Source organism: Gamsiella multidivaricata (assembly GCF_025024155.1).
Source record: "Gamsiella multidivaricata strain RSA 2152 chromosome Unknown BC939scaffold_1, whole genome shotgun sequence".
NCBI lineage: Eukaryota > Fungi > Mortierellomycota > Mortierellomycetes > Mortierellales > Mortierellaceae > Gamsiella > Gamsiella multidivaricata.
In genome coordinates this window covers 738,441-753,561 of record NW_026251709.1, presented here as the reverse complement: position 1 = coordinate 753,561, position 15,121 = coordinate 738,441, and the positions used below count along the sequence as shown (strand labels likewise).

General features: G+C 49.2%; 7 protein-coding genes across 7 annotated transcripts; 5 read left to right on the top strand and 2 right to left on the bottom strand.

Annotated features, from left to right (window-relative positions):
• Nucleotides 1-1,737: 1,737 nt before the first annotated feature.
• BC939DRAFT_390930 (nuclear transcription factor Y subunit B-3) lies at nt 1,738-2,164 on the top strand (the record flags this gene model as incomplete). Its single annotated transcript, XM_051551924.1, has 2 exons — nt 1,738-1,924; nt 2,031-2,164. 2 exons carry the CDS (start codon nt 1,738-1,740, stop codon nt 2,162-2,164), a joined length of 321 nt encoding a protein of 106 aa, XP_051417904.1.
• Nucleotides 2,165-2,972: 808 nt separating this feature from the next.
• BC939DRAFT_472344 (ADP-ribosylation factor-like protein 2-like protein) lies at nt 2,973-3,961 on the top strand (the record flags this gene model as incomplete). Its single annotated transcript, XM_051558269.1, has 4 exons — nt 2,973-3,148; nt 3,294-3,456; nt 3,600-3,680; nt 3,827-3,961. 4 exons carry the CDS (start codon nt 2,973-2,975, stop codon nt 3,959-3,961), a joined length of 555 nt encoding a protein of 184 aa, XP_051417903.1.
• Nucleotides 3,962-4,864: 903 nt separating this feature from the next.
• On the top strand, nt 4,865-7,046 carry BC939DRAFT_524384 (mitochondrial 2-oxoglutarate/2-oxoadipate transporter-like protein; the record flags this gene model as incomplete). Its single annotated transcript, XM_051561252.1, has 9 exons — nt 4,865-4,913; nt 5,040-5,117; nt 5,229-5,325; nt 5,606-5,780; nt 5,912-5,968; nt 6,098-6,265; nt 6,364-6,542; nt 6,650-6,708; nt 6,826-7,046. 9 exons carry the CDS (start codon nt 4,865-4,867, stop codon nt 6,894-6,896), a joined length of 933 nt encoding a protein of 310 aa, XP_051417902.1. The 3' UTR covers nt 6,897-7,046.
• A 1,333-nt stretch (nt 7,047-8,379) lies between these two features.
• On the top strand, nt 8,380-11,348 carry BC939DRAFT_434299 (cold-shock' DNA-binding domain-containing protein). The gene is made up of 6 exons (XM_051553358.1): nt 8,380-8,564; nt 10,196-10,251; nt 10,353-10,361; nt 10,476-10,585; nt 10,669-10,736; nt 10,842-11,348. The coding sequence occupies exons 1-6, from the start codon at nt 8,450-8,452 to the stop codon at nt 11,150-11,152; spliced, it is 669 nt and encodes a 222-aa protein (XP_051417901.1). The 5' UTR covers nt 8,380-8,449; the 3' UTR covers nt 11,153-11,348.
• On the bottom strand, nt 11,290-11,851 carry BC939DRAFT_434297 (uncharacterized protein). Its single transcript, XM_051553357.1, has one exon. The coding sequence runs from the start codon at nt 11,704-11,706 to the stop codon at nt 11,467-11,469; it is 240 nt and encodes a 79-aa protein (XP_051417900.1). The 5' UTR covers nt 11,707-11,851; the 3' UTR covers nt 11,290-11,466.
• On the top strand, nt 11,852-13,113 carry BC939DRAFT_434296 (3-oxo-5-alpha-steroid 4-dehydrogenase-domain-containing protein). Its single transcript, XM_051553356.1, has one exon. The coding sequence runs from the start codon at nt 11,920-11,922 to the stop codon at nt 13,090-13,092; it is 1,173 nt and encodes a 390-aa protein (XP_051417899.1). The 5' UTR covers nt 11,852-11,919; the 3' UTR covers nt 13,093-13,113.
• A 16-nt stretch (nt 13,114-13,129) lies between these two features.
• BC939DRAFT_434295 (uncharacterized protein) lies at nt 13,130-14,881 on the bottom strand. The gene has a single exon (XM_051553355.1). The coding sequence runs from the start codon at nt 14,672-14,674 to the stop codon at nt 13,247-13,249; it is 1,428 nt and encodes a 475-aa protein (XP_051417898.1). The 5' UTR covers nt 14,675-14,881; the 3' UTR covers nt 13,130-13,246.
• Nucleotides 14,882-15,121: the final 240 nt, after the last annotated feature.

Here is a 15,121-nt window from a genome sequence, read left to right as displayed (position 1 = left end):
GAATAAATGTGAAAATATTAGATAAGACAAAGACTGAGAACGTAGAGATGACAAAAAAAGCACTGCTCAATAAAATACCTGTATGACAGTTGGTGTCGCGGGATGAACTTGATGCTGTTGCGGTGTACGAGGCTTCCTGCCCCGTTGTTTCCTCGTTGGTGGCTCCAGTGTTGCAGATGGTAGTACCACCGGAACCGATACCGGTACTGGCACAGGTGCTTGCGCCGATGCCGGTGCATGCGTAGGTACAGATGCTGGTGCTGTTGAAGTTGACGCAGAGGAGACGACGGCATGGACGACTTGGTGATGCAGATCCGTCTGCATGTCTGATACGATATCCTCCATCGATGCGGTTACCATGGAATCATCAACACCATTGTCGATCATATCATAGTCCATATCCATGCTTTCTTGCAATTCCAGTTCCCTCGCCCGTGCGATTCCAACCTCAATGGCCCGCTGAACAAGCTGCTCATTTGTCGAGAATGGCAGGTCAGCTGGAACCGCCGAATCTAGGGACACTAACGACCCTCCTGCTATTGCCGACGATGACGACACCGCTGCTGCCGCTGCTGCCGCTGCCGCTGCTGGGGAAGACGATGCTGGAGTCACTCCTGGAGCATTCAATGCCGTCCCTACAAACATATGCCTCTTTGTAAATCCAGATACCCAACCATTCGAGAAACTCGGCATTTCCGCGTCGCTCTTTCCTGGCATGGTCTTGATATACGCCGCCAACTCCTTGGCCTTCTCAATAATCATCTTGTATGAGATATGGACGTGTCGTTCCTGGTTCTCATGGATCCATGCCACGAGGGCATCATCGAGCTCTGTACACAAAACTGCCCGTCGCCGTTGACTCTGCAGTTCCGAATCTGTCATATGGCTATATCGGTTCTGGGCCTTGAGGATCCGGGAGAGAGTGCCCATGGCGGGCTTGCGTTGGAGAGCAAATTCTTGGAAGGCCCAGTCGCCAAGGGCGTTGAGGGTCATATCCGGGTTCTGGCGGCGTTTCTCACAGATCTGTTTGCGGTGGGCGTTCGTGAGGGTGACGTTGCGGCCGACATGGACAGAGGGTGTGCGGGAGCCCGTGGATTTAGAGGAGGTTGAAGCAACGGGTTCGAGTTTTGGGCTCGAGCCGGAGCTGGAGTTGGAAGCCGTGCCGGTATGGTGGTCCTGCGGCTGTTGAACATGTTGCTGCTGCTGCTGCTGTTGTTGTTGCTGCTGCTGCTGTTGTTGTTGCTGCTGCTGCTGCAGAGACAGAGCAGCGGCCTGCACGACGGCGGGCGTCAGGGTGGCGATGGTCTGCGGTTGCTGCTGTGGGTTGACACCGGCGTGCGGTTGAGGTTGGGGTTGAGGTTGAGGTCTCCGCGACGGCATGAGTTTAAAGTGATCGGGTCTTCCCTGTTTAAATGATCAACTCTGAGGAGTGTGCAGAAAGGGGTTCGGAAAGGAGAGGGAGCGGAAACAGCGCACAGTCGAACGAATAAACATTTTATGAGGGGTGGACGGGAGCAGATGTCACTCCCTTTTATTAAGGGTAAAGTGGACTCTTGACCTCCAAGACTGACCGAAACCGTTGGGAGGGTCAAGTGGGTCATCGCTTCGTAGCTGTAACAGGACAGACGAAACATCTCTCCTCCCTCTCTCTTCTTCAACCGCACTTGAGCAGAACGCCACTACCGGAACTAACACAGGGACGACACAAAAGCGGAACTCCACAACTGGAAACCAGCCATGTCAGAGCAACACCAGTCGGGCGATGAGCTGGACGACTTCAAGGAGCAGGATCGCTTTTTGCCGATCGCGAACGTCGCCCGTATCATGAAGAAGGCCCTACCTGACAATGCTAAAATCGCAAAGGAGGCCAAGGAGACAGTTCAGGAATGCGTCTCAGAGTTCATTTCCTTTATCACAAGTGAAGGTATGGGCGATAGCAGTGTTTTGCCAAAGCAAGAAATGAGACCAATTAGACTAACGCAGTGCTTGGTGAAAAAAAAAAAAAAAAAAAAATACATCCTATGGAATAGCAAGCGATCGATGCCAGCTCGAGAAGCGCAAAACGATCAATGGTGAGGATATCCTTTGGGCAATGCAGTCTCTCGGTTTCGAAAACTATGCAGAGGCGCTTAAGATCTACTTGGCAAAGTACAGAGAGGTATGAACCTTCTATGCTCAGTAATGCATGCAAATGTATCATCAAGACAACAGCTTAACTAAACCCTCTTTTTTTCATTCGCTAAAACTATAGACCACCAAGATCGAACGGCAAGCTGCAACGGGTGGGAAGGACAAGGACGGGGAGGAGGATGTCAAGTTGGATGAGCAGACGCTTTTCCAGCAACAGGACGTTAATGCGGGATACTACCAAGACAGCAATGACTACCAGTCCATTCAGCACCAGTAGTAAGAGCAAACCAAACATGCGTATCCAATCTTGAGAAAGCAACATTTCTACCACCACGTATTGTATCATACTTCAGAGAATAAAGGCATTTTGTCGCACCACCACTATCCTTGTTCATTTATGTCAGACCTGTAGTCGTGGGAAGAGAGGGTCAACTGCGACTTTTTCGAGAACCATTACAGGGCCACAGATTTGATTGAACGCGTAGTAAACAAGGTGTGTCTCCATAGATATTTGACATGGACGTACAATATGTAGGTCCATGATCCAGTGAGAGCAACCGCGCAAATCTCCCTCGGGGCGAAGCGCGGCAGATTTGAAGGGATTTCCACAGAGAGCTTACAGTCACACGGCTCATATAGAAAAGGCACCACGTTCTGTGCATCCCATCGCTTGCATCACTTGCACTCGCTCGCCTTTTGAAAAGATCATCTCCACCATCCAGCACTTGGTGCACCCCCAACTCATTCAACCTCATTCCCGTATACGCTCCTCTCTGTAAAAAAAATAAATAAAAATAAAATCCTCTCACGGAACTGTATCACCCCTACAACAAGCAAGCACGATGGGTCTCCTGACTATTCTTAAAAAGAACCGCCAAAAGGAGAAGGAGATTCGGCTGCTTATGCTCGGACTCGACAATGCAGGCAAGACCACTATCCTCAAACGTATCAATGGCGAGGACATCGACACGATCTCGCCCACACTGGGCTTCAACATCAAGACATTGGAACACAAAGGGTAAGCACAGCTGTGGTCAATTGACGCCAATTGACCAATTGGATACTTCAACTGATCTTCCCAAGCGCGCACCATGTGGAGCCAATTAACGCCACTCGTTCTTCCCCACATTGCTGACTTTAACATTCACTTTGCTGCTTCACAGGTTCAAAATGAACATTTGGGACGTTGGTGGACAAAAGTCGATCCGCTCCTACTGGCGCAACTACTTTGAGCAGACAGACGGGCTGGTCTGGGTCGTTGATTCCGCAGACAGACTTCGACTGGACGACTGCAAGAAGGAGCTGCATGAGTTGCTCCAGGAGGAAGTAAGTGAAGCGACTCATGGTCCCTTGTGCTATTGGCTCTTTCTTTGTAAGAAGCAGTTGATCTGACCAACAGTCCTTAACCCCTACGTTCGTTCGTTCGTTCGTTCGTTCGTTCTTTTTTTTTCATGGTTTTGGTCTCTTAGCGCTTGTCGGGTGCCTCGTTGTTGGTCTTTGCAAACAAGCAAGATCTTCCTGGCGCATTGACCGACGATCAAATTCGCGAGGTAAGTTGTGTTACGTGCTTTTTTGCCACCAACATTGACCATGGTCTGATTTCTTTCTAGGAGGTTTTTTTTTTTTTTTTTTTTTTTGATGGCAAAGACTCAACGCGTGATTCATATTCATTCTCCAAAAAATAAAATAAAAATAGGCATTGGCACTCGACGATATCCAGACACATCATTGGGCGATCCTCGCCTGCAGTGCCAAGACGGGTGCACATCTGCTCAAGGGTATGGATTGGATCGTTGGCGATATTGGGTCAAGGATCTATCTGCTTGACTGAAAGACTATTGTGCTTTGTAGCGTTCACTCCTTGCGTCCAAAAAATAAAATAAAATAAAGCGAACGTGCGAAGGCTGTCTGTGTATTTGGAATTGATGCCACATTTGCAAGCTCAGACGTGATCTTGCAAGTAAAAAAAAAGAGACAAATGAACTCCAGGATAAGACAACTTTGAAATGAAAAAAGTGGATCTAATGCACCGTGGGGAAATGAACATGCAGGGTGGGTGCAACCTGTGAGTAGCTGAAGCGACTTTCCCCGAAAAATGGGTCCTTGGTAACTTTTGGGATGGATTGCAAAAGTGAAAAGTGGAAATGAGACTGACCACAGCAGCTACTCTGCTGAGGAATGCATTGCCACAGACAGCTCTGCAGAAAGCGCACATGTGCAAGTGGAAGGCCTGGAGACTTTATTTTCCTTGCGGGGTAACACGGAAGTATACGAGGGGACCAGCAGCCAGGCTCGGTCCAGGTACAGGCTTTTGACACGAGGTGTACTTTAAAGGACAGATTGTGATTGGAGGATAATGTGGGGAAAGAGGGAGTCATTTTTTTTACTATCATCGCAGTATTATCCGATTTTCATATTTGGCTCTATCTCTTCTTGCTTTTCTTTCTTTTCTTTTTTTTTTTCTCCTTTCTTTCTCTCGCTTTACATCCACTCCAGCACCTCCCCACTCCACCCTCCCACTTCCACATACCCCCATATCCATAATGTCCGCAATCAAGGAAAAACAGGCACAAAAGCGTAAGAAATCTGTCAGTTTGGCATCTCGACAACGAACGGGCGTTTTGCAATGAGGAACCAAATCTTCAGGGATATTTGATCATATTTGATCAGCAGTTGGGTCTACAGGAACTGTAGAAGGATTTGCTCCTGAAAGCATTGTCGACTGCGGACGAACATGGGCGAAGGATGCCTCACGCTGGATGACTTTGGATCTCTGCAGGATCGTATCATATATCAAATCAATTTGATTTACACAAATCATTTGAGGTCGTTTTGATCTTGATGGGAATCACAAAGTCGAGTTCTGAATCTGACATTCCTCCTTGACCCTCCCCGACCCTCCAATATAGCCCTGCCCTTCCAGTGGCAGTTCTTGGCCGGAGCTGTGGCTGGTGTGTCTGAAATCTTGACCATGTATCCTCTTGATGGTAAGTGCCTTTTTCTATTCGCAATCGAATTTGTTGGTGGCGTTATCTACCCCCATACGTTTGTTTTGCTGATTATCTTGAATTCCTGTGGGAACTAAAAAAAAAAAATAGTCGTCAAGACCCGCTTCCAGCTTCAGGTCGGAACCGGAGGAGCTGATGGATACAGCTCGATCGGCGACTGCTTCAAAAAGATTATCAAGAATGAAGGGTAATGAATATGAAGATGTGCACCTTGTAGTGGTCTGGGTTGTTTGTTGTATGACCATGTGTTTCGATTATTATTATTTAGTTTTCTTGGGGTCCATTATCGCTTTGAACGCACTGTTGTGAATGCAGCAGCCAAGAGTCAATGCATGGATTGCAGATCCGAGCACGAAGCACGATCTAGACTGAGATTTTATGAGAGCAATATTTTGGATTAACGCTTTTTTTTCATATCTTCTTGGCCCATACGATTTCACATTTCCATGTGGTAAAACGAAATCCAGGTTCGGCACGCTCTATCGTGGTATCATCCCTCCCATCATGGTCGAGGCACCCAAGCGTGCAACCAAATTTGCAGCGAATGAGCAGTACACGATTCTGTACAGGAACATTCTCGGCAGCGATATCAATAAGCAGGGTCTCGCCATCTTGACCGGTGTCAGCGCCGGTATCACTGAGGTAAACGAAACGAGCTCGCCTTTTCTCTCGTTTGTTCATGAATCGAAAGGAGGAACAACTCGCGGAGGTTTTTTTTATGACAACGGAATCCAAAGCTGACACTGCAAACCCAATCTACTTCCTATTTTCAGGCCTTCCTCGTCGTTCCCTTCGAATTGGTCAAGATTCGTCTCCAGGACAAGGGCAATGTAAGGGCCGCATGAAAAAAAAAAAAAGAGAATATCTAGGAGAGAGGGCCAAAGATGAAGCAGCTGATTCCTTGTGGTGGTGTATTGACGGTCCATCGCACCTTTTTTTTTTATTAATATTGCGACTAGGCCGGCAAATACAACGGATCGTTGGATGCCTTGTCCAAGATCGTCAAACATGAGGGTCCCCTGGCATTATTCAACGGCTTGGAGGCCACTCTCTGGCGCCACGCCATGTGGAACGGTGGATACTTTGGGTGCATCCAGGGAGTCAAGAATGCCATCCCTGAGGCCGAGGTAACGATTTCTTTGTATAGAGGCAGGACTATTAGACGGCAACGTTGACAGCGAAGTGATTCTAAGACCTGTGTTCTTGTCGCTGCCATGTATTACAGACTCCCAACGGAAACCTGGCTCGTAACTTTGTTGCTGGTGCTGTTGGTGGTACTTTTGCCACCATGCTCAACACTCCCTTCGATGTCGTCAAGACCCGTATCCAGAACCAGGCCAAGGGAACAGTGCTCAAGTACAACTGGACATTGCCCGGTGTCGCCATGGTCTACCGCGAGGAAGGGTAAGAACCGCCAGCGTTGGTTTTGTTGTCAATACGACATTGTTTATTGCTAGATGTTTCCCTCCCTCATTCGCTCATTCTTTCGTCTTCTCCCACTTCCACTGCAGATTCCGCGCTTTGTACAAGGGATTCGTACCGAAGGTTCTTCGTTTGGGTCCGGGCGGTGGTAAGATCCAAAGGGCATCATGCTTTTTTTTGTAAAAAAAAAAAAAAAAAAAAAAAAGTGCGCATGTGCGTGTGTATCTGACGCGTTCGAATGGATTTCTGCATTGGCGAAAAATAGGTATCCTGCTGGTTGTCTTTGATACCGTATCGACCCTGATCCGCAAGCACGTCCTGCTGGAGACCGTCTAAAGGTGCCTTTGTCAATCCAGCACAACCAACACACAATCGGATAGAGGCTGTCTGGGAAGGACAGCATATACATAGAAGCCCCACATTTTTATCTCTCACTCTTCCCTCCCTCACTGCCATTCCTCGAAATAAAGCACCATATTCCTCGCTCGTGTAGATTACCATGGAAAATGAGGGCCTGTGTCAAGCACAGAATATGGATGGAAGAGCAAAAAAAACAACAACATTGTACCAGGCGATGGAATAGAATCCATCAGCAACATTGAGACTAGGCTGCTGCCACTGCGCGGTGAGGGAGCCGGCTTTGCGAGCTACTTTACGGAGCTGGAGATAACTGAATGAGTTCTACAACGGCAACAACCGGTTCAAGAAGCATAAGTGGGATGCAAGAAGGGCCAGGGACGCGGAGGACAGACTCAAGTTGGAGAGAGGAAGCCAACAAGGTTGTGATTGGGGTTGGTCTGGGCGAGTTTTCGACCTTCCTCTTTGCACGAGTCCTTTCAGTCGTACATTGTTCAGAAGGTAAGAGCACTATCACTTGAAGATCCAAGTTATATAAAATCGCTTTATGCTTTTATTGACTTTGTCTTGATGTCCTCTAGGCCAGGTCCCTAGGCTACTTCGAAGAAGTGCCCGACGTGCGAGAAGTTTGTCGGACAGGTCGAGATATGCAGGCTATACTGCTCAGCCTGTGGCGCTTTCATGCGCCGCGATATTATGGCAGCAGCCGTTTACTCCATCAACAGCGACCGCTCTATCTTCAGCCAGTAGGTAAGGACAGGAACGACCATTGGATGCAAGATACGAGACCACACACAGAAGTCGGGGAAAGCAGTAGTGGTAGCAGCAACAGCGGTAGCAGAGCGGGGCGAGGATAAGGGCAAGGATGGACTGGCGGACGCAAGCGAGCAGCCTCACCCATGGAAGGGATGGAAACGCCTGGCGCCAAGGGACAATAGACCATGTAAGATAAATGTGTGTCAGCAAGTAACACTCTCATAGTTCAGATGCAGTACTTTCCTGCAAAGATGCGTTCTGTGACGTATTTGAGCTTGAATTGTTCTGTACTCTCCCCCTGTCGAAATGTAGTAGCGTGCATGCATACGCCTGCCTTCTGGCTGGCCTGTTCGTCCTTCTTTTTTCTTCATTCCTCTCTTCTTTTTGTTGTTTCTCCATTCTGTTGAAATCTGTTTCCGTTTTGTCAGTCGTCCATCAGTCAGTCAGTCCTGTCAGTGAATCAGTCTCTCAGTCAGTCAGTCAATCAGTCAGTCAGTCAGTCAGTCCAGTCAGTGGTTCAGTCGTCAGTGCTCCTTTTGCTGTTTTAATTGCTATCTTGTATCGCTCTTTCTGTTCGTTTATCCATTAACTTGCATTGTACTTTGCATCAGTTAGTAAAAAAGTCCTTACAACAGTATCCACTTTTATCTGCTCTTTTTTTTTTTTTCTTTTTTTTTGACTGTACGTTTTCTTTCATTTCTCTGTCTTTTTCATTTTTCATTTTTTTTTTTTTTTGCTGGTCCTTCCCTGTAATCAAAAAGAAAGAAAAAAAAAAAATGTCTGCCCCCGTCGCTGCCCGCAGATCCGGAAGAGTCAAGTTCTTCAACAGCCAAAAGGGATTTGGTTTCATTATCCCTTCAGAGAGTACTGAAGCCAACCCTGTGGACGAGAGTAAGTCATCCATTCTTTGCCAAATTGGCTTCATGCCCGTTCTTTACTTTATTTTATTGTGTAAAGCACAAGACCGGCAGCAGCAGCAGCAGCAGCAGCAGCAGCAGTAGGAGCAGTAGTAGAGGATTGCAATGCAATGCATCGATTGAGCACTGTAGCTGTATATCAGAATGGAGGAAGTGATCAGTGATAGGCACTCGCTTTCGAACAGAGTGCCTCGGTCATCGGACCCTTGGTCGGTAGATCCTCCAATGGCTCCACTGCCTTTGGTTCCTCACTCTCAGACCCCTTCGCGCTGTGCTCCTTATTTTATTTTATTTTTCTGTCAATGGGTCCGCGGACCTGTCCTCCTCCTCCTTGAACTTGTCGGCCCCTTTCGATTTTATCCCCTGTTCCAGGGCACGGTTGTCTGCGATCCTTGCTGTCACGCTATTGTTGGGGACTGGGTCCTACTCTCGATCGAGAGGAATACCGAGGTCGGCAGTTGTACTCTGGGGCAGGTTCTTCTTTGGCGCCTCTTTTTTTTTTTTTTTTTTTTCTTTTTTTGCGCCAGGCCAGGGATCAGAAAAAATGGAGAGGTTCCCCTGTTCGTGGGAAATGATGAGCGAATACTGAAGGAATGGTCCCTTTTTTATTTTACGTGTCCAAAGACACTCCAAAAGTTTCTTTAATCCTTTTTCACTCATTCATTTACTCAATCGGTCAAAGAGAGAGAGTGGTGAGTACAAGAGAGGCTTGCCTAAGTAGACAGGAGAGAACGGGGGAGCGCACCGACAACCGATCGAAATTAAACAAGTGAGGTTGGGCTCGGCAGATTAGTGCGAGTTATTTGTCTGTGAGCAGATGCGTGGAGGGTGTATGCTGGTGTATGCTGGGTCGAAGTAGGAAGTGACGATAGGATCAGAAGGGCCTCTTCTCTGCTCGCTTCGCCTGCAGGACCAATGGAGGCATACGTAGGAGAGAGTGAGTGGAGCAAGGTCGCCGTGGGAATGGACAGCATCGTCGCGGTGTACTGGACACTTTACAGACAGACGCACACCATTTCATGAAGCAAGCAGGAACCATATCGGCAGAGGTCTTTATTTAACGTACAAAACCGGTTGTTTGTCAGCATATCATGAAAAAAAAAGAGAGAAAGGGAGAGAGGACGGTGGCAGCTTACATCAACACTCGCACCAGCCGCAACAATTACAGGACATGCGACGGGGAAGATCCAGGGAGGAGACGGGCGAGTGCGATGCCTCGAAAGAGTTGGAGGTCGGCACGGCATCGTGGTGCGACACACGACATTATTTTGTCTCGCAAGAGAAAAGTGTGGGGACAATCTGGAGTACCGCCTGGTGCCGTTCTCAGTCGGGGGATGAAGGTGCTTAGCGTCGCTTTCATCGTCGCTTTCACTGTTGTTTCTTGTTGTTTACGCCTCTTTTTTCCCTCTGGATGCCTTATCGTATTACTGGTGTTGGTCTCGCTATTGTTGCTGCTGTTTCCTTTTTCTTGCCAAGGGAGGATTGCTGCTGTTTCCATTTGTTTTGTTATTGTCCGCTGCTAGCCCGCTCTTGATGATTGTTTCCGTGGGCGCACGGTAACTGAATAATTAATTTATTATTGACCCATCCATTCGTTCGTTTTAGTCTTTGTCCACCACACCGCCATCCACAATGATGGCGGATTTAAGAGTCTTGCAGAGGTATCCTATCCGTTTGAACACAAAGAGCAGCGCCCAAACATGTATTCGAGAACGCCCCATGCTAATCTGATCCATCCTTATTTTCTGTTTGTACCTGATAGGGTGAAGAGGTAGAAACGAATACGATTGTCCATCGACACTTTTATTTTATCTTATTTCGTGTACGGTCCCGACAGGACAGGATAGGCCCATTCTTATTCTTTTGTTCCTTCTTATTTTGACAGGTCGAATATGACATTGTGCCAGGCCCCAAGGGCATGCAGGCTGCCAATGTAACTGGCCCTCATGGTGCCTCTGTCCGTGGTGATCCCAACATTGGTCGCGGTGGCTACGGGTAAGGACACCAGATAGCCACCCTGCTGACGTAATGATTCCAAGACATCGCAACTCACCATCGCCCGTCTTTTATTTGTCTAGACATGGCGGTGGTCGCTATGGTGGCGGAGGATATGGCGGCGGATATGGTGGATTCGGCGGACCCAACGGTAAAGACGGATAAAAGAAAAAAAAAAAGGCGGGAATATGGTATCCAAAAAAGGCAGCTTTGCTGACATTGTCTCGACAATCTATTTTTTATATTTTTTATATAGCCTATGGCGGTGGATTCGGAGGCATGGGCAACGCGCCTTATGGTGGCCAGGGAGCCAGTGGTCAGCAGGGATATGGCCAGGGCTACCAGCAGCATGGCTTTGGAGGCCAGGGATTCCAGCAGGGTAACAGCCAGTTCCAGTACGGATACCCTCAGGGTGGCTATGGTGGCGCGAACGCAGGGTTGCAGGGTCAGCAGGGTCAGCAGCAGAATGCACCATCGTCGTTTGGACAGCCCTACGGATCGAATGCTGGACCCCAGGCGGCCGGTTGGAATTCCCAGGCTTCTGGCGGAGGTCCTCAGCAGCACTAAGCAGGCAATTGAGTGCGATTGAACGCTTTTTTGTTTTAGCTGATTCTTTTGACGCGCCCTTTTTGATCCATCTTCTTTCTGCCCATCCTCAACTACCCACCTTCACCTTCCCTCCATCCTCTCAAATCCGAACCATTGTTTTTTTTTGTTTACGATAGTAATAACAAACACAATATGGTCTCCATGGTGTTGTCTATGTCTATGTCACTTCGTACACTCTCTTGACAGCATGCGAAACAACTGAAGAGGAGGAATGCTTTGGGAAGCGTGTCTTTGTTTATTGCATGTTGGCTTCAATGCTACTCTGAAGGCCCTTAGGTCGATGATGATGATGACGGTGGCTCTAAGGAGGGCGTCTTTTTCTTGTACTTCTTGGTGGGGCAGCTGGGCGAGGATCCGCCGGCATCTATGAGGGCTTGACAGCACTGCTCCAGCTTCTCGATAACGTCCTTGCACCGACTTTCTTGGTAGTTGTTCTTTGTCAGACAGGATTGGATCGCACAGGCTTGCTTGTGGCAGGGCTGAGAGTCTAAGGAGGTTGAGGAGGTGGCCATGGTGTTTGTAATGAGGAAGAGGAGGAGGAGATGTAAGAAGCAAAAAAAAAGTGATCAGGATCCGATCGAGTCTTGACGCCATCGTTACCGAAGCGGGGGGAGCACGGGTCACCGCGTTCAGGAACGCGTTTCGAAAGGCGTCTCCTTCCAGATCTGGAAATCGGCTCTATCCTCCCCTCCATCAATCATCACACTCCCCACCCCGCGGCATCCATGCCAACTATGTCAACTATGTCTACCATGGCAGATTGGATCCCCTCGCTTTCGCAGCTGATCCAGCTATACTTCATTATCATCACCTCGACTGCACTCCTCGCCGCAACATTACCGCCCCTCCGCGATTCGATCCTCACCTATGGCAAACTAGACGCCCCCTCTTCCTCTCCTTGCTCATCCACTGACACAACAAACATTTCCAATTCTTCTGCGACTCCGCGCAGGGACACAAACACGGACCATGGCCGGTTTATTTCAGTTCTCAAGACCTTGAGGGTGCCCAAGACTTGGTTCGGACATTTCTACGTCTTTGCGACGATCTGGTTTGTCTATCTCTCGATCGATCTCGTCCAGTACACCTCTGCGAGATCATGGGCGCTTCCCCATATCCTGGTATCCACATACCCTTACTGGAGCTTTCTTTCCCTCCTGAACTGGCTTGGGATCATGCCCACAGGACCATCGCCTCAAATCTCCTCTTGGACTCCACCCGCAGCCGTCCTCCTCGCCATGTCCTGCTATTGGATCCACGTCCTCCGGAGATGGTACGAATCCTGGTTCGTGGAACGGCCCTCGACTGGGGCACAGATTCATTTGGGACATTACCTGGTCGGCATCTCCTTCTATGCGGCCATGGCTCCAGCCTTGTGGGTGGATGCGTATGAATCTTGGGTCAGAGTCGGATCTGGTCCGCAGTGGAGGGAATACGATTTAGAAAATACACAGGCAGAGTTGAAGGGGTTGTTGGAGAGCTGGCGGTGTGTGGTCGGTGTGGGGCTGTTCGTTTGGGCGTCGTGGCATCAGCATCGGTGTCATGTCATTCTGGCGGACTTACGAAAACCAGTAGTGGTCAAGACTAGGGGGTCCTCCAAGGCAGGTGGTGCGGAGGAAGCGAAAGGATCGCAGGAGTACAGGGTGCCGTTTGGGGATTGGTTCGAGTACCTGGTCACACCGCATTATTCGGCAGAGATGGTGATCTACTTTGCGCTGTATCTCACCCTGTCGTCGTCGTCGTCGTCGTTGTCACCGATGACACTCCTGTTCGCTTGGGTTTGGGTGGTCGTGAACCTGGGTATCGTGGCAAAGGAGACGGATCAGTGGTATAGGAGTCGGTTTGGGGAAGCCTATGCTGGACAAAGGCGCGCAATTCTAATTCCGTTTGTGTATTGAATCATTCAATGGAAAAAAAAAAAAAAAAAAAAAAAAAAAAGAAACGAATAATACTGGCATTTCACGCATCAGACAATATTGTTCAATGGGCAGTGGACGGATGCGGACTAAACATATTACAATATCTACATAAAGAAAGAAAAAGAGAGATTCACTATTGCAGGATCCTAAAGGTATTGTAGAGCAGGTCTGCATATGCATCCAATGGGCCTGGAGCACAGAACCTTGAACAATCGCCATCGCCCATCCGTCCATCCGGTCGCATCGCAAACATGGCCTCCGTGTCCAGATAGATGCCTCCAGCGGCCTCGACTACCCGTTTCGCCATCCGGTTCTGTCGTTGAATATCCGCCAACGTGGGCCGATATTCTTCCTTGCCTTCATGATGAGACTCCTGTCTCTTGGGTGGCGTATCAAGCGGTTTCCGGAGAACAGTTCCCGCAGAGATAGGCTTGCCAAAATTGTCGGCGATGGCCTCATCCTCGCCCTCGTTCTTGAACTGTGTGCAATTGGGCGAGATCGGATGTGTGGCACGGTAGAGGACCAAGGTGTTGGGGTAATACTTCCAGATATGTTTCATCGTAAAGACTAGCTCGCTCAAAAACACCTCGTCTGGTCTCCAGACCAGGCCCCTGTTCAGGATCAAGATCGGGTACTGAAGCAGCATATCCGGTGTCGCCCATGTCTGCTCGACCGTCGATGCACTGGGGAATTCATCCGCCTCGGGGTCGACTGCCCAGGGAACGGAGAGCAAGTCGTTCCTGGCGTACTTGACTGCAACGTTCTGACAGAGCCCATGGGAACTGTGATGGAGACAGCCTAGCTCTCCATAGCAGACGAACGAGGACTGGAAGGCTGATACGATCACGTCGTGAAGCTGATACTGCGTGAGGTCGCCGACGACCAAGAGGTTCCGTTTTCCGATCGCCTGACAGAATTTCGATTTGGTATAGGACCGATATTCTGCTCTGTCGTCCTCGAGTCCCATCATTCCTGGTCCTGAACCCGGTCCGCAGATCTTTTCGTCCGGAACCCATTTATACTTGACGGCCTCACGGATCAGGAGTCGGTTGTTGACATGATCGAATTCGCCCAGATAGTGTCCATTGCCTTCACGATCGAGTGCCTTAATAAAGTTCTTGTCGCATTTGGTAAAGCGTGAGTCGCCTAGGTGTTTGAGGGTCTGGAACTCGTTGCCCTGTCGTTGCCAGGAGCCATGGGTGGTCCAGCATCGGATCTGGTCCCTGATCTGTCTGACGAGCAAGGGATTGTTCTTGATGGTCGTGCCGTGGATTCGTCCGGCTTCCTTGTCCTCGAAGACGCGGTAGGCTTCGGTTTCGGCGATAGTGTCTGAGAGTCCATCGAGGATCTCGAGGTCGTGGAGGGAGAGAGGGACGGTCGGGTGTCGGTTCCTGGTGGGGTCGGCCCCGTGGAAGGATGGTGAGTCGTATGGCTCGGGGAAGTCTCGATGGGGGGAGGTGGAGAAGAGATTGCTTCTGATGAAGAAGATGAACTGGACAAAGACTGCACAGCCGATGAAGAGAACCAATGAGCGGCCCAGTGGTGGTATGGATGGCATCATTGAAAGGAGAGAGGGAGGGATTCGGATGGGGTCTTGATGGACCACTGGCACCAGTCAGCGGGAGTGCGAGTTGGGAAGTATTCGTGAGAGTGCTCTTGGAGCGCCGGGGTGATGCGAAGGAGACGAGTGGCGAAAGGAGGTAGAGGGAAGAAGAAGAAGAAGAAGAGGGGGACGAAGAAGGGTGAATGGGGTCATGGAGTGTGATGAAAAAAGGGAGTGCTGATGGACAGAAGGAAATGCGTGTTTTATTTTTAGTTTTTTTTGCTCACAAAAAAACAACAGCGAAGAGTGGATGTGCCCTGGTAAACGCCCGAAGACGGGAGCAGACGAAAGATGGAAAGAGAGAAAGAGGGGAGATGGATCGATCGGCCCAGTCCTTCCACGCGAGGCAAGCAGGAGCGTGTACGTGTGCGTGTAAGCATATATAATATAAATGTATGCGTGTGT